Raw genomic sequence first — 24205 nt, 5'->3', positions numbered from 1 at the left:
ATGTTCTGTGCTGTGCATTTCACTATGTTCAAGAGGCCAATTTAGAGATTTCAGGCTTTCACAAGGACAATACAAACTATGTATACACTAAAAAAGATACCAGAACTGTAATTATAGACTCCTGTATTTTCATTAGAGACATTGTGGAAAAAAACCCTAGCATTGAAAGCAACTTTCAGCGTCTCTCCTGCATAGGAGGTGATTTGTATTTCACTGCAGGGATCTTAAGTGTCACCAAAATATTTGTTTTCTTGCAATAAAACATATCTAATACAAACACACACTTGGTCTAACGGGAATTTAAGTCTCAAAGATACCATAGGGGTGATCAAAACAAGTTATTTGGATCAATTATTAACATGGAAGTATCTAAGAAACATATGCCAAGTACCATGGAGCACAAAAGATTTTGCATCTTGTAACATATGCTGTAACACCGTGGGACATTACTTTAACAGTCACATATAAAGCTCTATTTATAGACATTTATTGTTCTTTTCAACCCTTGATCTCATGAACACTGCTGACCAAATTTATTGCATTTATCCTTAACTTTGACATGGATGTCAGATAAAGAAGCTACTATTTCATTTGGTGCCAGTAGTCTCACACATGGAATGAGAAAACAAAAGCATTGTGTATCTCCCATAAAATAGAAGACAAAGATACTTTCTTTTTTTTCCCAGTTTACAAAACCTTTATGTATCTGCTAAAAACAGAACTGATACAGCAAAGACATCTATCCCTCATCCTTTTTTCCTGACTGCTCTAAAAGTAGTAAGCACCAACTGACTTGCTTTTTCTTCATTTATAAAATTTAATTAATGTACCAGAGGAGACATGTATCTTATCTTCATTCCATTTCCTCTTGGGGGAACCAAACCAAAATATAGAACCAAACAAACAAAAACCCAAAACACACACACACACAAAGAAAAGGAAAATAAAAAGATTGAAAACAAGCAGAACAAGCACACGGGTCAGAAAGGAAGGTACACATACCACATCAGATAAAGGTGTAAGATAAATACTGATGCAGTGGTTATGAGGCATCAGTGGTCATGGACTGCACATAACATAATGCCCACAAACAGGACATTAGTCTTCATTCATAGGTACAACTGCAATCTGATACAAACTGAAATCTATACATGTGGCCTAAAATCCTAAACAAAAAAAAAAGTTGTCTGATTTATCCTTATCATCAGCAGTTTTCAGACCTTAGACACTCCCAGAATATATAAAGACATACATAGACAAAGTAATTTTTAGAGCAGATTCATTCCCATATTTTGAAGCAAATGCAAAGAGCAGCAATGATGGGCTTATCACGACTATTTTCATAGGAATGGCAAAGACAAACAATTAATGAAAACATGAAGGAAAAAACCCTTATCTTTTCTGTAGAGAGAAATCAGGCTGGAACCCTAATTTCAGTGAATAAGAATGTCTGTGATTAAAACAAAAATCCCAAAAGTCACCGTCCCAAATCACCAACCAAGTTTAAATTTGATTATAAGCAGATTGACTTCAGTCACAGCATAGACTGACATAAGGAAAAAAGTAAGAAGACAAAACATAGTTCCGAATTTAAATAAATTTCAAGTACATAGTGCTCTGTGCACACAGATTTTCAAAGCCTTTACAAACTGGGAATAACTGCTCTTCTCACATTCCATTTAAAGAAAAAACCAACAATGCTAAAATAAAAAATAGCAAGATAGCTAAGAAAGGACTTGCAGACAGGACTCACTTCCAAAATGAAAGCTGTATTTGGATCATTTTGACCCAAAACAGAAATTCAAATGTCCATGCCCCCCAACTGAAAAACTTAGTAGCAGAACTCCAGAATCATTCTCAGTTTTTGAACTCATTTGCCTAGGCAGGGTCAGTGCTGAAATGGAAATCTGAAAGACTTCTTTTTGAAAAACATCAGAATATCTTAAAAAAAAAATCTTAAATTTTTTTTAAAAAAAATAAATTAGGAAACATCTTCAGTTCCCCAGAAGCTGTATTCTCAGGACAACTGGCTATTAATATAGCAGTGCTTTAGGCAGGCTGATTAACAGTCAGACTTACATTTCATCAGGCAGAGAACACGATGTCTTCCATTTGGTATGGCAGTGCCCTGGAAATACTCCTCCTTCATGCTGCTTATTGGAAACAGGATCCATTTAAGTTTAAATACCAAACAAATGAACCCCTTTGCTTGCAGTTTCATCAAATTAACTCATCAGTATTAGCTTTCTTTGTTGGAATTCCTTGAGCATATTACAATACACATTTTCACTTCACTGACATTTCTTGTTCTGCTTAAAACGGAATGAAAAGCCTGCCTATTTATCTTTGCCTGTACATCCACCCAAGTTATGTCATCTGGCCATTACCAGTGTGATCAAAGTTCCAGGCACACAGGTAACTGACCTCAAAGCATGGTGTTTGAAGTCCTTGTTTGACATGATTTGTGTTATTCTGTGCGTCAATAATTATTTCATCTGTTGTCCGCTATACTTACAATGAAACAAAAGAAAGAGAATGCAAACTACTATTCAATGCAGCTTGCTTAGGACATTCTCCTGCCTCACTACAGGAATCATTTCAGCTATATTAATGAATAATAAGGCTGCATAGGTATGTGCAATACTTATGATTAATATCTAATGTTACTATAAACTTAATTTCTCAATTTAAGAATCATATTTGAGAAACATGAACGTTTCACTAAAATATGCCTTTCCTTTTCATTGCTTCAGCTGAGAATCATTCAGAACTATTGAAACAGAAATTTTTTCTATTTTCATTGCATGATGCACTCCCACCATGGAGGTAATATGTGACTTCTTTGGACTGTATGTACACCCAAATGAAACTGGGTTCCCAGGAAACAGGGACACTGAACTTCAATATGAGTTAATAATAAAGGAGGAAGAACAGAAATAAAGGGAACCGATGGGGAGATGAGCAACAGACTTGCCTATTAAGAGGCCAGAAATCCCAAGTTTATAATCTGGGTTCTCTTCCCACCATAGGCAGGCATCAGCATTAGTTGTGGTTTCATCAGATCAGACCAGCATTGTGATAGCACTTTACAGACTGCAGCCAAGGAGGAGCAGAGAGGGCATGGGAAAAAAAAAAAGAAACAAAAACAGAGAGAGGATCACAGCTAACTATATTCATCCCAAGCAAATATGGCACGAATCTTCCCATCATCTCCAGATCAATATTCTCAACAATACTCATCGAATGATTTATTAAGAATCTGAAGTGAAAAGTTTAATCAGAGAAATGCTCCTGTGATGAGGCTTTAACAAATCACCACTCCTGGATGGAAAGAAATACATACCAGATTAGATTTTCCTTGTCCAAATGCACTCCTGAGATTCTTGGTGGCCATGGCTGCTTTAGACACCCCGAAGCCAGCTACACCATCCTACCTCAAAAGGAAAAAAACCACATCAGATTAAAGGAATCTGCATGTATAATACACCCTCAACCAGCACTGTGGCATAATTTGCAGGGTATAGCCACATTTGTTATACCCAAAAATCATACCTCATGTTTAGTTGTAACAGCAATAGCCATAAAACTATAGCATCTATTTCTGAGTCACTTGTCTCGGGTTATTACTTTGCCAAGAGCATGAGTCACCAAGTCAGAAATTAGAGTATGACTCATTTTTAACTTTATACTAATATTATCCTTAAAAATGAAAAGGGTTCCTCTCTTCCCCCCCAAATTCTTAAATGTTTTGGTTCTTTTCATAATGCCAAAATGTGCTTTATATAGAATATCTGAATCAAATGTTGAAATAATTATGTCCTTTTTATAATGCTTTTCATCCAGAAGGATCTCACAGTAATTTTTAAATGTGTGTGTGTTCTTCAGTGCATCACATATACAATGAAGTGAGGCAGTATGACAGTACCTGGCAACACTATTCAAAGCACCTGACTGAAACAGCAATCAGATCCTATAATTTGTTTAAACAAGACAGGAAAATTCAGATGCGAAAAACTGAATTAGCAACAATGGAATTTCACTATTTATCACTCATTTTTTGCAAATCAGGGTTTATTCTGACTACTGAGGATCAGATCAGCCAGTACTTAGTAGCATTCAACTTTTCAGTTTCTTCAGATTTCAGCTGTGAGAGTTTCAATAAGGAAGCCTGACCCATTTCAAAACTTTGCTTATCCTTGGCTGCAGCATGTTGTGACAACATCAGGCAGGGCAGTATCAAATTGAGAACAAGATGTTAAACTACCTTTGGAAATACTCTCTAATTCTGCAAGTCTGGATATGCTCAAAGGCTGCAATCCAGGCAGGCACCTGCACACTCAAGTCCCTGCTGAAGAACTGCCAGAGATGCAACTTTACAAACAGTTTAGCCAACCTAAGACTGCCTAACACAAGAGAAGCAGCCCTGCCCTCCTGTCCCACCAGCATTTATGCCTGCTCTTCTGCTGCCCCAGCATTTGTTTGGCCACAGATCTACTGGCTGATTTGGCTAAAAATAATGGCATAAGAATGTGTCAAACAAAAAAGTTAGCTACTCATTAACCCATCCTTTGAGAAGCAACTGAGACTTCGGGAGTTTTCATAGCCTTTCGTCTGCTGGTCCACTTTGAGTGAAGAAGGCTGTGTCTCTCTTCAGGAGTGCAAGGAGCACTGTAGACCAATTGCATGGCACAAATGCAGGCTCTTCTGTTCAGGACTATGATTTTGTTCTATGCAGGACAGATGTCTAGCATGTATTAAGCTCTCTGCCTTCTGTTTGTTTTTCCTCCAGGATGGCCAATGCTTAGCTGGTAATACAGTAAAATGTAAGCCCTGGCCATTTGCTATTGTCAAACAATCACTATTTTTCAGTCCTTTAAAGGTATGTCACTGATTAAGAAATTTGTCTTCTGAATGTTAATTTCTTACCCTTTTATCATGCTGTAGGATAACCATGTCACCCAAAACTAGACATAAATTTTGATATCTACACTAAGAAGCTACCAAAAAAGGCAAGGTTCCTCCAAAGGGTAATTTGGGTTATCATTACATAACTTAGCTGTACCATGGAGTTTAAGTCCACTTCAAGAACAAGAATTTAACTGAGGCCTGAATCCATTCTGAGTGTTTCTCAGCACAGGTTGTACAGAAACCTCAAGTTAAAACATCTGAAGGCCAGTGGTGTGACTTTCCCACTCCAATCACATCTTCACGTGAGTTAGAGCAGAAGTCCTGAGTGCCCAAAGCCAGGATGACGTTCCAAGGGAAGGTATATAATGTCAGGGAATGGCACTAATTCCTGAGATCAAGACAGATGGTTGACATTTGGCAAGAATAAAAGAAACTGTCTTGGGTGTCAGAGCCAGCAAGATGAGTAATACTACACTATACCATAGCTTGCTTCTTGGATTTAGCCCATGTTATTTAAGCAGTAAACTTCTTGCTCTTGATCCACTTCTTTTTGAGGCACCTTATATTTCTGAGACAAAAAACTACCCAGTTCTCTGCCTTCTGCAGAGAACTTACAGATGTTTGTACCCACCCCTTTACTGGAATTCTTTCAGCTTCTTCAGCTAAAAGCTATGTATCTGATATATATTTAGAGGTATCTTGGCCAGTTTCCCTATTTCAGAATTGTATTACTCTAGGTACGTGTTGAATTCATGTTCCAATTTATTTACCTTGTTAAGCTTTTAGTAAGATGATAGAGTAACAATTGAGAATGTAACTTTTAATGGAATGACTTTGGTAAAATTTTCTGGGGCTGTTCTGAAGGTTCTGGGACCATTAGATAGCTATTTAGAGCCTGCATTTTACACAGCACTACAAAAAAAAAAAACCCTTAACAATATTCTTCAAAAAGTAATACTAAGGATTAAAGCTTGAATTTCTTACACCATGAAGAATTTCCACAAGCAGCTTGGAAAAGAAATAAAATTTCTGAAATCTCAATTGCAATAAAACTCAAACATATGTTTCATTTTAGGAAAAGCCAACCCTGAGATTTTACCTTCAAATTATAGTTACTCTTGTTGGTATTTATACAGCTCAGCAGATGATTGAAAAAGAATCAATAACACATGGGGAGAAATAAACTTCTACTTATAAGATTTGGAATGCACCTCCAGCCCTTAACCTGGAGCTAGCACACTGTCTGCAAATAAAATAGTTAACATCATGTATACAAAAAAGTGGCAATATATTTGGACTCAAACCTGGAAGATAAAAAGACATTATGCAGAACTTAGGCACAGCTTTAAAAAAAACAAAAAGAAAACAAAAAACAAGCAAACAAAGCAGGAGGCATTTCAAGGAACCAAACAAAAGTTGGTGCAGAGTTCAAACACCATTCATGAAATATAAGCAACATACATTTAAAAAAAATCTGAAGTAGCCAGTGTTTCTGGACTGTATCTTCTGTACCAACAATACAACTCCATTTTTATGACAAAAGGTTATAAGAACTTGAAATCCACAGGAAAACTAAGATGCAAGATCCAGACTATGGGAAAACAGTGCCAAAGCTCATCCTGATTTACTGTAAGTATGGTATTCAATTTATTATTCTACCTGTAGAGTCATTTCTAAGAGTATATCCTGAGGTATCAGTATAATGCTGACTAGGAGAAAAGAATATTTACCAATTATTCAATATCAGCCATCAGTCTTCCTTCTCGAGGATTCTCTGTCAAGAGTTCCAATTATGTGATTACCAATAACTCAAAAATGCCTCGTTTACAAAGGGCTGTGACCCCCAACTGGTCTAGCTGGGCTACTGCTCATTTACTGGGGCACAACACAAATGTCCCACAAACTATATTTAGCTATGGAAAAGCCATCTATGCACACTTGTTCCTAAAAAATCACACAGCATACAATTTAAGAGTAGTCATCTTTTGTCATAAAAATACACAGAATTTCACAGAATAAAATTGTTGACTGTATATTTTATTAATTATGTTCTTATTCATTTTTCTATCACATATAATTATATTAACAATAGTTTTACTATTGAATACACATATCTTAAACCCCTAAAAACTAACTACACCATTCACCAGCTGTACATTTACAGGACAAATACCTGTGTCACAATATGAAAACAGTTCTTACCATTTATAAGAAGTAGAAGGTTCTGATTTCAAAATGCAAGATCTGACCTTCAAAGCAATGATTATTTGTATTAAAGCATTGCAGAGAATAATTAAAAGTTTTTGGCTTCATTACAAGATTTAAAGGTTGGTTACAGCTGAAATCATCTCTTTAGTTCATCAGAGAATTATGCAATAATTCAAAGAGGGACAGAAGGAATTCCAGAAGTTGGGGGGAGAAACAGGAAGACACAGCAATAGCTTTTTTTGTCTCAGCTGCACCCTCTCCAAAGACAAAGTCTTGAATTATGCAAAACGAAAGAAATAGATCTCAGAAAATGTATTTCAAATCTCCTCCTAAGACAACATGGCTCTTGCTGAAGAAGTAATACTCTATATGCCATGCATAGATTTTCACATGAAGCTTTGAAGATTTAAAAATGATATAGTGAGCACATGTAGCACATTTTCATTACATAAAACCCCAGCATGTGACTTCACTGCATCTTTGAGAAGCACAAGCATGACAGTACCCAGAGGACAAGCATTAAGGCCTAAGTCCAAGACCAGGTGTTACAGGTGCCTCCAGCTGCCCATCAGTGATCCCTTCCTTCTTTTCCAGGCTCCTGAATGGCTCTCTCATGTTTGAATACACTCCTGAAGGCCCCTTTTTGCATGTGAGCTTATAATTTATTTTCCAAACAATATTTTATATTCTTAGAGCTTCAAAGGAATAGCCTCACAACCATCTGTGAGTTCTTTCCAGGTTTCTTCCTACCCCACCTGAAAACCCACAATTACTCAGTTAGCAAAATTTGCTATAAAACAGCAGCAGCATCTGTAGCCTGAGGAGAGAAAGCTCCTGCCTCCCTCAGAAATTTGGGCCTGATGCCTCAGCCAGCTGCTTGTTTTCGTCCAGCACCAAATATCTCCCTGCTCCTAAGCCACCGGTCCCCCAGGGCAAAACCTTCCAAGCCAGGAAGTACCTATGAGACTGAAGAAGTACCTCATTGCTTAAAATAGATGATAAAGGGAAACATACCTACAGTGCTAAAGAAAAAAATGTGAATCAACAGCCTGTGAAGTTATGAGTTCATAAAATCTGCTGTACATGCATTAGAAGCCTGAAGGTAACTGATGAGAGTGCAGCAGAGGGTACAGGATCAAATTAAAGGAAGTGTGAAATGCATCTACCAGACTGTGCAAGTAGCAGGATAAATGACACTGCCCTGAAAGATAGGAATTCAAAAGGGCTGGCACATCAGACTACCAGGAGGATTACACAATGCACCACTTTCCTCCAAGACATATCTGTGACAAGAAACAGGAGTGCTCTTGCCAGTCAGCTCCAAATGACCCCTGCAGAAGGACTTGGTCTGCACCCAGGATGAATTGCAGTGCTGTCAGGGCATGGGGAAGCACAGCAGAACCAAGAGTGATGAGAGGAAACTCAAGTACTTGGTTAGTTCCCTGGGGAAGGTGAGCTGAGTACAAAGAAACTGAAGTCATTTCTGGTTTGGCTGCTACTCAGATGTGCTGAAGGATGCTGGGGAGTGTTGACTGTCTCTAATTACTTCTGACAGTAATGTAAAAGCAAGCTGAGATATGCTGTCTCATAGGGCATCATCTCATCACTGTCATGAGGAGAATATCCACAAGTTTTGAATCCTGTCTCAAATACAAGGAACATAAGTTTCTAAGGGTAATGGTAACAGTTCTAACAAGTCCCTTATAAAAATCTTTTCCTCTTGTGAGTGCCAAGCATGCTACACAAGTTAAAGAATTTGAAAAGAAACATAATCCAATTTCAGGGGTGAATGAGTTACTGAATGCTATTTTAGCAGCAGATATTTTTGTTGCAATTGGTGTCCTTGCACAAATCATTTTAAGAACAGTAAAGATTTTGATAGAAAGCTGTAAAGCTTATTTACATGAATGGAGTTTCATCATCACCCACTCCAAAGCAGGCTGGATTGGTTATGCTGACCTAATGTTTTCTTTATCATGGTTTGCGTGAGGCTGGGAACACATGTCAGATTGTGGTTTAGTTTGCCCTTTCAGTATCCTGATGGGAGTCCTTTAAGATTCTAGTTTAATTTATGTAGCACCTGCAGTATCATAAAAACAGTTTCAGATACCTAAAATTCAAACAAAATCAAAATATTGCTTGTACTAGGAGCTTTGTGACACCCCAACTTAGCAGGAAAAAATTTCTGTAGGACATAGCCCCCAATGTTTTTAGCAACATACCTTGAAAAATATTCCGAGATCCTCAGTGTTCCTTTCCAACAAGTAGAAGACAACAACTTTCATGTTTTCTCGCAGGAGCTAATTTTTTCCCTTATTTTGAAACTCATTCTTAGTCCTCTCCCAATATGAAAAAGTTGATTTGGCATTAGGTAAGTTCAGTAGTTTGTATTCTGTTCAGGATAGAAACCAAAATAATTTTAAAAAGGTTAGCCAGAGTCTTACAGCATGATTTCAAGAACTTTTCAGTTTTGCTAGCAAACAATTTCAAATTCAACATTGCATCATTTTCTGCTGTTGAAACAGACCAACTCTTACAACGTGGCCTACAACCAGACTGAAATATTTTAGTATACCTCTTTTACTGGTATGATACAGCCTCTGCTTAAAGAAAGATAGAATTTAATGTTATAGACAACCTCAGGAAAGCAGCTGATTTAAAATCTATGTAGAATTATTCCTTTACAGAATTGCTTGCTTTCACTGGCAGCTTTTTCTTCAAATAAAGAACAAACACTTGGTGTTGGCATATACTGACTGTTTTCAAGTTACTTGTCATTTTATTTGAATTCAAAACTAGCAGACATTCCTTATTAAGGTTGAAAGACTTTCTGTCCAATTCTAAAGAGAAACTCATGGTGATTTTTGTTACCAAATTCTGTACATTACTATACCCTGATATTCCAGGTCTCACTGATCTCACTGGCATTATGACATTGTTTTGAAAATAAAGCCAAATAATTTCTCTCATTGCTGATTAAGAAATTAAATACCCATCATGCAAACCTGGCACTCAGCAACAATTTCTGCCTGGGGAAGGTTTTAAACAAAGGATCCATACTAAGTGTCTTCTACAGCTGTCATTTGTCAGGACTGGAACCCAGGGTAAGGCACAAACACATCCTGATCTTAAAACGGGAATTTCCCAATTCAGCTGATCCCTGCTTCGGTACAAGGCATCGAGAAGGTCACTGACATCTTCCCTCTCACCACCTGCAAACAGTGATCATCCTGTTTATAAACAGACAGCAAAAGGCCTGTAATTACCCAGAGCCCCGACAAGCTCGAACTTACATTCGTCCTTCTGCCGCACCTGAGAGGCGAAGTCCGGCCGCTGCAGGCAGGTGAGGGCAGGCCCGGCGGGGCCAGGGCGCCTTCCCGCGGCAGCGGAGGTCCTGCTCTCACAGAGGAGCCGGGCGCTAGCGGCCCCGCGTGGCGGCGGCACCACAGATCCCACAAAGCCGCAGCCTCCCCAGAACCGCCTCGGGCTCCCCGACCCAGCGGGGCGCGGCCGCCTCCCGAGGGCAAACCGGGCCCGGCAGCCCCGCCCCTCCGGGACTACACTTCCCGTCGAGCCCTGCGCCGCAGTAGCGCCGTCCTCCCAGGAGGCTGTGCGGCGTTGTGCTCTGCCATTGGTCGGATTCGAAAAGAAGCCGCGGCTGTGGCCGGAGCGCAGCGCGAGCCCAGGAGCGGCCGGGGCCGGGCAGGTCAGTGCGCACCGGGCCCTGGGGTCTGTGGGGGCACCGGGCCCTGGGGTCTGTGGGGGCACCGGGCCCTGGGGTCTGTGGGGGCACCGGGCCCTGGGGTCTGTGGGGGCACCGGGCCCGGGGGTCTGTGGGGGCACCGGGCCCGGGGGTCTGTGGGGGCACCGGGCCCGGGGGTCTGTGGGGGCACCGGGCCTTCTCTGGCAGAAGGCTCGCTGTGGTTGTGATGTGGGGCTCGTGGGGCCAAGGAAGCGCTGTGGATGGTCTCTGTGGCGGAGGCCGCTCCACCTGGCTCCCCGCGCTGCCGTCCCGGTTACGCGGGAAGGGCTGTGGGATGTGAGCAGTTTTCGGTGGAGCCTACAGGGCCTGGGTAACTCCTGCCCAGGGCTGTGCTGCCGATAAAGCTGTGGCGGTTGTGTCCCTTAAAAACAAGCTAATAGTGTAAAGCCTGGAAGTGAAAGGTTGAGATCTACAGAGAGGAAAGTTTCCATTTATTTTTTTTAGGTGTTAGGGTTTGTGTTTTAGCTTTTATGTAAGCTGCTAGCCTTACTGTGTGGTTTGGAGCTCTTTCTATCTTTTGTTGTGCTGCCTGGCAGCACCACGGGCTGTGTGTGTGCTGTGGCCGTGCTCTGCTCTGTGGGTCTCTGGGGGTCCCCTTCTTTTAGGGTGTCTATAGCTCTAAATTCTATTGCCACGGTTAGCAGGCTTATAATAACGCATGCTAGGACACGAGTACTTTTTAGTGCCTGTAGCCGGACAGTATAGTTGTTCATACCAAAATAACCTCAGTATTTACAGAGCTATGTGACTCCAGGTAGAGGCAGATAAACAGTCTGCATCTTGGGCTTTGCGCCCTATAATGGCTTGAATTTCACTGTTCCGACCTCTGGGCTGTGTGAATATTATAGTTCTGGCTTTGTGTACACAGCTTAATGTTTGCCTTTTGCTTCTTAAGGAAAAAGATACAGAATGAGAGTATAATCTTGACAAATCACGCTTTATGCTTAGCTTTAAAGCTACTTAAATGTCAGCCATCTAACAAATATGTTTCCGTTAAAGAACTGATAAGAGTTTTGCAGTGTGGCATTGTGTAGCTGATGAATAAGACTTCCAGATCGTGAAGGCACAGGTATGTTTCTTTCCAGACGGAGCTTATTCACAAGTCAGTCTTTGTTCAAGCCACGATGATACTTCAGGCCAAGTTTTTCCTGGTTTTCATACAGATGCTAGGCCAAAAAAAAATTAGATTAGAAGCAACCAAAACAAACATTGGTGCTTAGTTTATGTATTGCTTTATCTCATTTGCAGCCTGGTGAAATTTGTCGACCTGCTTAAAGTTGTGTCTGGCTTTTACAGCCTAGATAGGAAAACTGAGCTCTTAAATGTTTTGACACTGAAATACAGACATATCTCAGATTTTCTTCTGGGAGAAATTGAAATGGGACTGCATTACAGGCAGGAGACCAACACTTCACCTGAGCAAAAGGGTTTTAACCCGTCTTACTCTGCCCATTTCTTTGATGAACACTGCATTCTCTCTATTAGTATTTAGTAAAACAATTTTTATGTTTTGCTGTAAACTAGACATGGCAATGCAGCACTAAAAGACCCTTGAATTGTTGTGTCCAGAGCTTCAAAATGTAGGAAGTCTTATGGTAATTGTCTGATTGCTGGATCCCTTGCTGCTATAGTTTGTTAATAATCACCCAGTGGGTTACTTTAAACTTGATCTGTAAGAAAAACCTGCCACATCACATCTATACTATCACAGGAAAAATGAGAATAGGAGAGTAAAGTGCAGAAAAAATATATTAGTATTTTAAAATAAAATTCCCTTTTTAAAGGTTATTTTGAAATTTGTCTACTATCAACACTGAATCATTTTACTTTTATTTCCTGTAGCAAATTTTCACTGCTCAATTAGTGAAATGTACAAAAATAAGTAAATTATGGATTAATAAATTAATTGCTGAGCTGTAAAATTACTAAAAAACAATACTTTAACTTATACTCTGAGGTTTTCTAATATACTAGTGCCCCTTTAATAGCTTAAAATTTTCTCTTAATCTTTGGAATGTCTCGGAACTGTGTCTTGTGTCAAGCTATATTATGTTATCTTAATAACACCAAGTATTTGTCAAGTACTGCAGAGATAACTGTGACATTCTTTGTTACATGATCAGAGAGCACAAAATAGTTTTATTTTATCTTGCAGAATGGAACCAACTTTGGATAATGAGAAGTTTTACAGACCATCCTATATTGCTAGCATTGAGCCATCTCCAAGAGCAGGACCAGTAAGTGTAGAAGATATTAAAACAGACCTCTCCTCTGAATTTTCTTTGGTTTCTTCAGGCTCAGACACAAGCCAGGTAAGAAAACTTTACTGTTTGGATATTTATTTTTTAAAGCATAAGCTTAGTTCTTTCATAGAGAAGAATAGTCAGAATTTTACAGAGAAGCTTCTTTGGCTTTTTTTTAGTTTGAAATAGATGCATAGGATTTAGACAGAGTTGTGTGGCACGGCATTAATGATCTATTGGGCATATCAGTTTTCTGTGAATGAGGCCGATTGCCAGTTCATAGAATGTTTTTATTGGCCTGAATGCAGTGTTTACATAAATGCACTGCAAGAGCTGCAAGATTAACTTATCGTAGCAAGCTTCTGCAGGTCCTTAAGCATTTGTAAAAGCTGATTTAGTGAAGTAGTTTTGATTCCCATGTTATCAAATAAGTCTGTTCAGAACAGCCTGATGAAATAAAACCGTTTTCATGTGCTAATTGTCGAGAAAATAACCAAATTTCTAACTGTTTTAATTTTATTTATTTATTTTTTTAAGAGGGGCAGTTTGGAGTCTAAGGGACACATACAAGTTTGCCTACGTATCCGGCCATTCACATCACTGGAAAGAGAAAATGGATCACAGGTGTGACGTTTATTTAGTTTAAAAATATTTAAAATTTGTTTTGTGGGGGTTTTTTGTTTGTTTTTCCTGTGACCTGAGCTCTTCATAGTCTCTTCATGCCTGCATTGTTTGTTTCCTTTTAACAGGACTGTGTTTCACTTGAAGACTCAACAAACATTATACTGAAACCCCCCCAACACTACTTGAATCGACTGAGTGAAAAAGCTTCAGGACCAATGTTACAGAAGTTCACTTTTTCTCACGTAAATGACTTGCATTTAAATGTTTTTAAATTATTTCTGGTACAGGTTGTTTTAACTTATGTTATTGAATACCAAGCAAACTGTATTTTTTAACTTTATAGTTTTTAAGATTATAAACTAACAGAATTCAAAAGATTCTTTAAAAGTCTCTAATAATTGCTCCAAATATGTAAATATTTCTTGGTGATACTCAGGTGTTTGGACCTGAAACAACCCAAGAGGAATTCTTTGAAGGTACCATGAAGCAACCAGTGCAAGATTTCCTAGATGGATATAATCGTCTTGTTTTTACATATGGTGTAACAAATGCTGGGAAAACTTACACTTTCCAAGGTAAAAGTCAAAATGAGTTCTTCTTGCAGCCACTTTCTTTATTTTTTTTAAAGTAAGGATTATTTCTAGTAGAAACGTAACTTCTTCCTTCACTTAAAATGTAGTCTCTATCCATTTGCTTCTCTTGAATATTAATAGTCTTCTAAAATCTCCTTCCATAATAAATTTAACTGCCAGCAGACAGTCACTACCTGAGTTAACCTAAACACAGTCATATTACTTTGTAAGGCTCTATAGTTTCAACCAGGTATGTATGATCTTACTACTTTTCTCCAAGTATCTTGTACCCCAGGAATGAGGGGGAGTTGGAAAAAATATATATTCTATGTAACAGGTTTTGAAAAATCTAAGTCACTCCACACCAGACTAGCATTTTCTCGAGTTTTATTATTATTATTATAAAGGTTATATTTGCAAATAAGAAATAATATTTGAGTATTTTAATTATTATAGAGAAGAAATGTTTTGAAACGTTTTACTTATTATTTTCTTATATTTCTGTCTTGGCTAGAGTTCCCAAGCTTAATAATAACCTAGGAAGCCTTGTCTCCTGGTTCACTATTTCTGTTCTGTTAAAGCTTCATATCCTTTGTGATCAGATGATGTCATTCTTCAGTTATTTTTCAAAGTATTTTAACAAATGAGGTGATTTGATTCACATTGAAAATGTTTCTCCTATAATTAAATGACAAATCTCGATGCAATACCAGTTATTTTATAAAAATAGTAGAAGGACAATGAATTGTGTCTCTTGAAACTGATCTTTATTGAAGAGACATTATTTTCTAAGCAATCTTCTGTTAGTTGGATTATAATTAAAGATTACTGCCAGAACTTCGAGTTATCATTTGTCTGGGGAAAGAATGGGATGTTCTCTTCTGTACTAGTGAAGGTAAATCACAAAACCCAAACAATTTCATGTGTGTACGGTCCCCTGAGCTTGATTAGTTGTGGGTATATTGTGTGGGGATTCAAGAATTTTTGATTGACACTTTTTAGACTAGAAGCTTTTTTTGTGGTATTATATTTTTAGGACTTTGTATCTCGAACAGTGTCTTTATATCTATAACAGTAGTTATAGATACAATACCATGAAAGTAGGCACAGCATAATGTTGCCTATTGGGCACCATGATTTACTCTTCTGTGGTTGCACTTTAGCATTACATGGGAGCCTGTATTCAGTCAATGGCAAAGAACCAAAGTGAAGGATAAACCAGGTTTTTAGGACTTTTCCTTGCTCACCAGTGACTGTTCCTTTGTGTTAGGTTGAGTTACAAATGGCATTGTACTAAAGAAAAAAGTATTAGAGAGGATATGAGGAAAAGCAAATGTAATGTAAGAGTACTTGAGTTTAATGTGGTATTTGGCTACTAGCTAGGGGTATGAGTACCAGCCAATTTTATCTAAGTTCTGACTTAGGTGATGCAGCTAGTGCTCTGAGTATTAAATGCCCATCTGTCTCAAAAGCGAGAGAAATTATCACCCTGAGACAGGATAGTAGATCCTCTTTCACATTTCCCTTTTCTCTGGTTTAGAAATCAAATGTAAGTGAACCCTTTTTAAACTAGCATTTGGATCCAGAAAGATCAAGTGTGCACTGAGGCTTTTATTTGACTCCTTGTCTTTTAGGTACAAAAGTAATATATTCAGAGAAAAGGGTCTGGGATAGGGAACGGAGTAAGTCTTTGCAAGGCTCCTACAAACTGTTTTGGAGGTTCTGTGGAATTAGTGCAGGACTGCAGCAGAGATCATTCATGAGTTTTATTTCAAGATTACTTCCTTGAGAGAGTGAAAGCAGTTTATGAAACACAGTTGAAAAATTGCAAATATTTATGAAATGTCTGTTGGTCATGGGGTTTTTTTGGGTTTTTTTATTTTCCCTTAAGGCTAAGCTTAACAAAATACTCCAGGAGTTTTTGTTTTTATGTTATATCCATTACTGATACAGAGTATGAACTGTTCCTGAAAGCCAAATACTTTTCAAAACTCTTGATATCTTGATATTGTACCTTGAGAGTACAAAGAAAACTCCTTCATTGCTGTAAGTTGTCTTCAAACTCTTAATGTGTGCCTGGAGATTTATATTATCTTTCTGTCCTCATTTATCTGTATACCTTGTAATAACTAAATTTTCCTTTTGTATGTTCTTTCAGGAACAGAAGATGATGTTGGTATTCTGCCAAGGACTATGGATATGTTGTTTAAAAGTATTCAAGGAAAGTTGTACACAGCAATGGATCTTAAACCCTATCGATGCAGAGATTATATAAAACTGACTGAAAACCAAGTGAGAGAAGAAACTGCTATTAAAAATTCATTACTTCGTCTAATAAAAGAGGTAGAGGAGAGTTTCGTTCTATGTTGCTGAGTACCTGTGTCTTTAGATAGCTCCATGTTCTTCATTTGCAGTGTGAAGAGACTGGGTGTATTTAACCATGGATGTGTCTATTTGCTGGCAGCCAACCATTCATATTAGCAGTAAAGTCAGCAGTAGAGCTGATGGACCCTTTTCCTGGGGATTTTTGTCTTGTGGCTCAATACTTCATGGGCATGTAAACTCTAAGCTTTTTTTTTTGGTGCCTCTAGCTTGGGCACCTGATAATTTATCCTTTGGGATTACTGTCCGTAATAAGAACTGAATGGAAATAGTCCCTTCTTTATCTGCGACAATGCTAGTACATCTGATCCTTTAAAGAACACACTGTCTTCCAGGATACTTGAAAGAAATTAATAGTTTTGAGGTTGTTGCCCTTTCAGTTGGATAAATATCCTAAAAAGAAGCAAAAATATGTTTGAAGCAGCAGATATAAAGCCAGTAGACTTAAAGGCTTGAATTAAAGATGGGTTTTTGCTGGGCTTTTTTTCTTTTTGGGCAGTCCAGAAATACACTCCAGTTTTAGGAGCTGAGTGAAATTCTAAAGCAGTTTAATTCAATTACAGTTATGGGGAATTTGTGTTCTGTGTAACCATGCCTTTTCCTTGGTGTCTTCTAATTCTGAAATAAGTGGAATAATGTAAAATAAAACTGAGCATATGCAAGGATTTGAAACTAGAAAGGTTTGGGGTTTTTTTTATTACATAAAGAATTGAGCACTTCCATTGTATTATGCTAGGTTGTAATAGCTAGTGTTGAAAGGAAAAAGGAACGTATTTGTTGCCTTGATTTTTATCTTTTGGTTAACTGGGCTCCAGTGTGGAAGGTAGGTGGCAGCAAAATTCTGTGACTCCACTTGAGAAGCACAGGAGTAAGTTAAATCTAGCTCTGTCAGCCTTCAGAAAGGACTTCAGAAAAACCTTGTTTGTGTTTGAATGCACTTTCTGGTTTCTGAAGCTTTTTATAAGAACAACACCCAATTTTGACAGCAAATCTGTGGGCTTTGCATCTACTGCAACAGATGTTTGTGTGGGTGTTTTAGATGTGTAAAACCTAATACCTAAAATTTTTATTTGAAAAATTTGAAATACACCCTTGACAGAAGACTAAAAAACCTGAACCAAAACCATACCTGCTTTTTATTTCATATTAGTTCTCTTAAGTATACTTATTTCAGTAGATGGATTTCATTTATTTGAGCACTTCCACTTACAGTTCTGTGGCTGAAAAAGCCTAACTAACCAAAATTAAGATGGAGAAGGGAGTGTATGTATGAAGCTCCTAAGCTCTAGCTATAGTTATTTGGTTTACTTTTTTTTAATAGCAAAAGAAAATTGTCTTTCTCTTACTAAAACCTGGACTTCATTTCAACTGTATCATTTATTTCAAACACGTGTCATGAAGCAATAAGTTGCTTATTTCAGTTTTTAAGTGAATGAGTGTTCTTCATTTACCTCTATTTCCAAGGGTTAGCCAAGTAAGCTGGAAAAATATGAAATCCAATATTAGCAAAATACCAATAATAAAAGAATTCAGAGTTACCTGGATTTACCAGGTTAAGACTAATGTTTAAACTGCAACTAGAGTCCTGAAATCATCCTTTTGAATCACCCTGTTTATGTGGGGGGTTCCTACCCCTCTAGTTTTCTGTGGCTAGACTGTTTCCAAGTCAGCAAGCTGAAATGCTGTATTCTGATGGAAATTGATGTTGAGTTCTGAAGGGAAGAGGCGAGTACGAGATAAGAACAACCCTGTCAATAGCAGTGTGTAGGTGCATTGTACTGGACCTGGTGTGTAACCAGGATCTTGCCGTTGGTAAATTGCAACCATTGCTGTATTCCCATCTAGTAATACAATAGAGCTGTTAGAAATAGCTTGTACTGCAACAATATGTTGTTAAGTTTGTCTTCTTTTCCAGGTAGACCACCAGATTAACACTAGCAACAAAGCACCTATGGATTCTAAGGGTATGTTTTAAATACGAGTTTTGCACTTAAAACTGGCAAATAAGCCTTCTTAAGGTCAATAACTGACTTCTGGCCTATGTTAATTAAATTACTTCTTGTCAATTTCATATGCTTGTGAATTGGATAGTGAGCAAGTAATCCAGGCAGCAAGCATAAGGATAAAATGGTTAGAAGAATATATGAGCAGACATTAAATGAGCTGAAGTTATAGCAAAGAAAAGTAGTTCTACTTTTGCTGTGGATCCTGACAGGTTTTAGAGTACCTCTGTGTAATTACATGAACTTAATTCTAGCATTTAAAAAAACTATCGAAATACTAGGTTTACTTTAAAAAGTCAAAATGAAGGTTTTGTCAGTTTAGTTTTGTCTTCAAAAAATGTTGAAGAGATTTGACTAATTCTAACCAAGCTTTATGTGGTTGATAGAATTTAAAAGTGGAAAAGGAAACAGTAAGCAGGATTTTAGGTTTTGAGAGTTTTTTAAAGGTTTGTTGTATCAATTTTTACTTATTAATTCTTAAATTAAACTCAACTTACTAGGTTTATATTGATTTGTAATGTTTTGTACTTGGCAGACTTGGAAGATATCTCAAAAGACTCAGAACAATCTATCACAACTGCAAGAAATTACATCAAGTTTTCTGTTTGGGTTTCATTTTTTGAGATTTACAATGAATGTTTTTATGATCTACTGATTCCTATATCAAATGACAAGAAAAGAAAAACACTCCGCCTTGCACAAGATATCAAGGGATGTTCTTTTGTAAAAGGTGAAATAGACTACATTGCAAATTGCCAAATGTCATTTGAAAAGTGGGTTTACCTGTAATGATGTTGAAATTAGAAAACTCAGTAACAGAATTATTACAATCTACACATGTTAGTATCTCTGCCTTACTGTTTTAACTTTACTCTTGACTGGAACTGTTAAAAGCCTCTACACTCCACTGCCTTGATGTTTCTTTGAAATGGGAGAAATACTGAAAACAATTGACAAATTTTTTAGTGGTTTGCTTTTTTCTATTTTCTTAAAGAGGCCAGTAGTTTTTAACATAATTAGCTCAACCATTTTTTAGATTTTTGTTTCTGGGATTGTTTTTCAGTATTCTCTGTAGAGAAGCAGATTTCAGACATATGGTCATCATATTGCAGGCAAAATTCTTCTGATTTTTTTCAGTTAAGTTGATGGCCTGGAAAGATACCCATATGACTACCCCTTCTACTAATAAAACTAGTATGTTTCTATGCCTCAAGTAAATGTAGTGCCCTTGCTCTGCATACATTATCCCCAAAATACTTATTTGGGTAATGTTATCTAAAAAATTATCATATTTCTTCTTCCTGAAGATCTGCAGTGGATTCAGATTTCTGACTCTAAAGAAGCTTTTAAACTTCTAAAACTGGGATTGAAACACCAGAGTATTGCGAGCACAAAACTAAATAATAGTTCCAGCAGAAGGTAAGTAACATTTTGAATAGCATTGGCCATAGAATGGTGGGTGGGAGGAAGGAGAAAGTAAAACATGGCTTATGGTTGTTAGGAAGGGAAGCGACTTTAACAAGGTCTAGATTTCTAGGTTTCAGTTTTGATGTCCTTAAGCAGCATGTGACACAATGGTTTAAGCCAAAGGGGTTCAATCCTTCAGTAGGGTGAACATGTACTAAAACTCATAGTATTTTATCAAATACTGAACAAAAGCACTTTATTCCATCTAAATGCCTGAGGAAAAAGCAAAATACATGCTGCATAAATATCTCTGTAGAAGTTTGTATGGTTGTGTATGCTTAAATGTATTGACAGATCAAACAATATTTCAAAGAGATGTTGTGGAGGCTAAAAATATTTTGAAAGTATTTATCTACTTTATCACCTCTCTGCTGATTTCAATTTCTTCTTTTAGTCACAGCATATTCACAGTTAAAGTACTAAAAATTGAAGATTCAGGAACACCAACAGTGACTCGAGTCAATGAGTAAGTTCAGAATAGTCTGTCTCTTGTCATCTTGCAGTTGTCAATCACCTTCCATGTTGATGCGTTGGTACTGCACCCAGTTCTCACTGGCAGAGCCTCCTGCATGGATGGTGGCTCCCCACTTCCACCCTCATTCAGCCTCAAGCCATCAGGTGTCAATGCTGTTCTGTCTTGTCACCTCTGCTCAGGACAAGGTTTTGCCCGAACTACTTTACTCCTGAACTCATGCTAGTCCTCAGAAGGAAGAGGACGAAGAGGTGTTGGGTGGCATGGAATTTGAAGTATGTTGGGCAAGTATTAGCAGAAAACAGCAGGAAATTTGATTAGGGAAACAAACTTGAGAGGGGTAAGGAAAAGTGGTCATTTTTAAAAGCAGATAATTTGTGCATCTTTAAGGTAAATACAGTGATTTTTCATTGTCTGCTTTCAGATTGTCATTATGTGATCTTGCTGGTTCTGAGAGATATACCAAAACCCGCAATGAGGGTGACAGGTTGAAAGAGAGTGGGAACATAAATACCTCTCTCCTGACTCTAGGCAAGTGTATTAATGCACTCAAGAACTGTCAGCAGTCAAAGTAAGTCCTTCTTTGAAATGTCAAGTGGATGTGTTTTTTAGATATTGCCTACAATGTATAGAAGCTATTGTTTAAAATACACAATAGTAACACTTTAAATTTTTGGTAGAAGAAAATATATAGATTTGATGTCTATACTGTAGTCTTGTTGATGTACCAAAGTTATCTGTAAACTTGCCTTGTTTTGCTTTTTAATTAAATCACTTAAATTATAACATCCTTTAAACATGCTGTTGTTTATGTTAGTGATTTTACTTACTTGTTCTGAGCTTGGCTTATCAAACAAACTTTGGAATAAATTTATATTTAAGTTTATATTTTAAACACCCTTGTCACTAGTGCCATAGTAAAAGTGAAACTTTCAAGTATTCAGGCTGAATAGTTCTTACACTGACTGGAATTTACTAAACTTCTGATCATCTGTTCATCTTCTAAAGGTTGCAGCAGCACGTACCCTTTCGGGAAAGTAAGCTAACTCATTTCCTTCAAGGATTTTTCAGTGGAAAGGGGAAGGTGTACATGATAGTCAACATCAGCAAATGTGCATCAGCATATGAGGAAACACTCAATGTGCTGAAGTTCTCAGCCATTGCACAAAAAGTAAGTGTGTTGTAGTCTATCTTGTTGATCAGTAACTTCGATTTGCTTTAAAGTGTAGGTTCTCTTACTTTTAGGAATATGGATAAATTTACTGGATTTTTGTCTTGTACTGCAATTCTATTTCTGTTACACTGGATTGAGCTTTATCTCCTGCAGCTTTTAAAAAGTCTTTATTGGAATTTTTTGTTTTCTTTGGAGTGTGGGGGTGGAAGCATCTACTGAGAATTTGTAATTGCTATGAAACATCTAGCCTAATAAGAAGCTTATTATATTTGGGAGAATTTCCCTGAGATCTGGATAAATTTTTTCTGCAGATACAACATGCTCTCACTTCTAGCTGTCCCATATACTACTGCTATCTTAACTTGGAATATTGCTCATCTGAAGTACCGATAAAATAGATTGAGCACCAAAGAGTGTGAAAGGTCATCTTTATGTTCACAAAGTCTTCAGTGGGAAGGTGGAAGCAGAGTCAGTAGGAGTAAGCGCAGTGATGTAACTTTGGCAAAGTTAGAAGATGTAAGTGTGGAGGATCAGTGCTGTAGCTTTAATGGAAGCTATGAAAGTTTTGTTGACAGTTAAGTCTATGCCTTTGGAATTTGGGCAGCTTAAGTACAATGCCCGAAGGAGCAGACTGTAGTGATTATAGAGCTGTTAAAGAAATAGATTTTATGTAATGCAACTGGAAACTCAAAGTACAGGAAATGGACAGTCTGTTGCTGCCTCTTGTAGGTTATCCAGTCAGTGAAACTTGGTGTTCCTGGGATCCAAAGAAGTGTTAGGCTATAATGTGGCAACTTTGTACTCTAGCTGGAAACTGGTCTATGTAGTGACTCTGAACAAAGGATAGATAAGCTGGGAGAGTGCTCTGCTCAGGAGACCTACAGGAGAATGTAGCGGGTCTTCAAAGTGCCAATGGAGCTTTAAAAAAATACCAATAACTTTTTGTTCTTGACTTTTCTGGGTAGGTTTTAGTTATGGACACATCTATTCTTCCCCAAGATCAGTCATTTAACCAGAAATTGACAGGAGAATCGTCACTGCTTAATGTCAATAAACTGCCAATCCCAAGGAAAAGAGCTACAATCCTATGGGACAGAACCTTGGAAGATGTGTTTGAAGATGAAGATGCTGAGATGGAGGAACAGCCCAGTACGTCAAGAGAAGAAGCAGTGCAGGAAAATGAAGGAAATGAAGTTGTTATTGCGAAAGAAAAATATACGGTATCTGCCAGGGCTGCTTAAAGAATTAGTATAGCATGGAGCCTTGAAGCAATGTATTCTTCTCATTTCCTCCATCTCACAATTTTCTCTTTTTTTTTTTTTTTTTTTTTTTTCTCTCTTCTCTCCTCATTGCCTTATTCTACCTAAATTCAGTGTTTGGAGCTACAAGTGGGATTACTTATGCCTTGGTGCTTATTGTGGGAAAATTACAGAAGGTGTCAAAGTACAAACTGAGCACTAAGGATTGCGGATTTGGCTTTCTCTTCTTTTGGTATCCTATGGTCAATACACAGAAGATACTACCTGTTTTTTAGCAATACAAGATTGTTCCTTTGTTGTTTTATGCACAAGAAAACTCCGGACACTGTTCTTTAAGCAACAGTGATTTTAGTCACTCCTGGGGAAGACAAAGGAGTAGGGGAACAGAGGACTAGAGACCATTTAGTGGGGGTTTCATTAATACCCAGAAAGGGGCATCTGGAGAAACAAGACCAAATTCTGTGGATCTTAAGCCTATCTTTATAACAAAAATTCTAAAAGTTATCTTTAAATTTGGCGTTCTTTGGAAATATACACACTGTTCAAACCTGTGTTGGTGCCAAACAGGTAGTGTAATCTACTCATAAATCCTTCTGTCTATGAGTAAGCTAATAAAAGAACTGGAAAAACTTTCCAGCTGCAGAGTTAAGTGCTGTAGTGTTTGACGACTCACTTGTGGGGAAAGTGTGTCTTTATGAAAAGTGTAATATTAATTGTGATTCTAGATGCTGGTGAATCTGGTAGAAGAGCTGAAGAACAGACTTATTACTGAAAAGAAAAATAAATTACTGCTGGAAATAAAAATTCGTGAAGAAGTGATACAAGAATTTTCTCATTATTTTGCTGATCGAGAAATGGATTTCAAGTAAGTTGTCGTTAAGTGGATTTAAAGTTGCTTGTTAAGAAAGTGAAAGTAAATTTACCTATTTCTTAAATCTCTCTTGGTTTTAAGAGATCACAATCTAGCTAGATCTGATCTTCTACTGTATCAATTAATGGGTTGGTTTCTGTTTGGATTATGAGCTCAGGAAAAATGCTCTTTAGAAAAGGCTTTGATTTTTCTGTGGGATGGGTAGGAATGTGTGTGTATAATTTGTAAGCAGTGTTTTTTTCATGTAGAACTCTTTCTA

The 24205-nt window shown here is 37.7% G+C and overlaps 2 protein-coding genes across 30 annotated transcripts in view; one reads left to right on the top strand and one right to left on the bottom strand.

Moving 5' to 3' along the window:
* Window positions 1-10687, bottom strand: part of PANK1 (pantothenate kinase 1) — a 43785-nt gene extending 33098 nt beyond the window's left edge. For 3 of the 27 annotated variants that reach the window (XM_086900556.1, XM_086900572.1, XM_086900548.1), the window contains exons 1-6: window positions 10410-10684; window positions 10122-10328; window positions 9339-9508; window positions 3344-3430; window positions 2975-3093; window positions 2080-2150 (exon numbers count right to left, since the gene is read on the bottom strand). Coding sequence is in view for 13 of the 27 variants with exons in the window: in XM_086900548.1 (XP_086756674.1) it covers window positions 2080-2149 (70 nt within the window). In the remaining 14 variants the exon portion in view is untranslated. Of the gene's footprint in view, window positions 1-2079; window positions 2163-2974; window positions 3094-3343; window positions 3435-7110; window positions 7158-9338; window positions 9509-10121; window positions 10329-10409 lie in introns of those variants that run through there. The other 24 variants (XM_086900565.1, XM_086900547.1, XM_086900553.1 and 21 more) reach the window with 15 other exon arrangements.
* The window catches only part of KIF20B (kinesin family member 20B), a 33682-nt gene continuing 19898 nt past the window's right edge, over window positions 10422-24205 (top strand). For 2 of the 3 annotated variants that reach the window (XM_086900513.1, XM_086900511.1), the window contains exons 1-14: window positions 10422-10822; window positions 13035-13191; window positions 13660-13746; window positions 13872-13988; window positions 14183-14321; window positions 16477-16661; window positions 18616-18664; window positions 19239-19433; window positions 20011-20122; window positions 20565-20636; window positions 21067-21213; window positions 21651-21813; window positions 22782-23036; window positions 23801-23940. In XM_086900513.1, coding sequence (XP_086756639.1) covers window positions 13036-13191; window positions 13660-13746; window positions 13872-13988; window positions 14183-14321; window positions 16477-16661; window positions 18616-18664; window positions 19239-19433; window positions 20011-20122; window positions 20565-20636; window positions 21067-21213; window positions 21651-21813; window positions 22782-23036; window positions 23801-23940 — 1817 coding nt within the window. In that variant the 5' untranslated portion in view covers window positions 10422-10822; window position 13035. Of the gene's footprint in view, window positions 10823-11878; window positions 11949-13034; window positions 13192-13659; window positions 13747-13871; window positions 13989-14182; window positions 14322-16476; window positions 16662-18615; window positions 18665-19238; window positions 19434-20010; window positions 20123-20564; window positions 20637-21066; window positions 21214-21650; window positions 21814-22781; window positions 23037-23800; window positions 23941-24205 lie in introns of all 3 variants that reach the window. The other variant, XM_086900512.1, reaches the window with a different exon arrangement.

Source organism: Cyanistes caeruleus, chromosome 8, assembly GCF_971803275.1.
Source record: "Cyanistes caeruleus chromosome 8, bCyaCae1.hap1.1, whole genome shotgun sequence".
Classification (NCBI taxonomy): domain Eukaryota; kingdom Metazoa; phylum Chordata; class Aves; order Passeriformes; family Paridae; genus Cyanistes; species Cyanistes caeruleus.
This window is presented reverse-complemented; position numbering and strand designations above follow the sequence as displayed.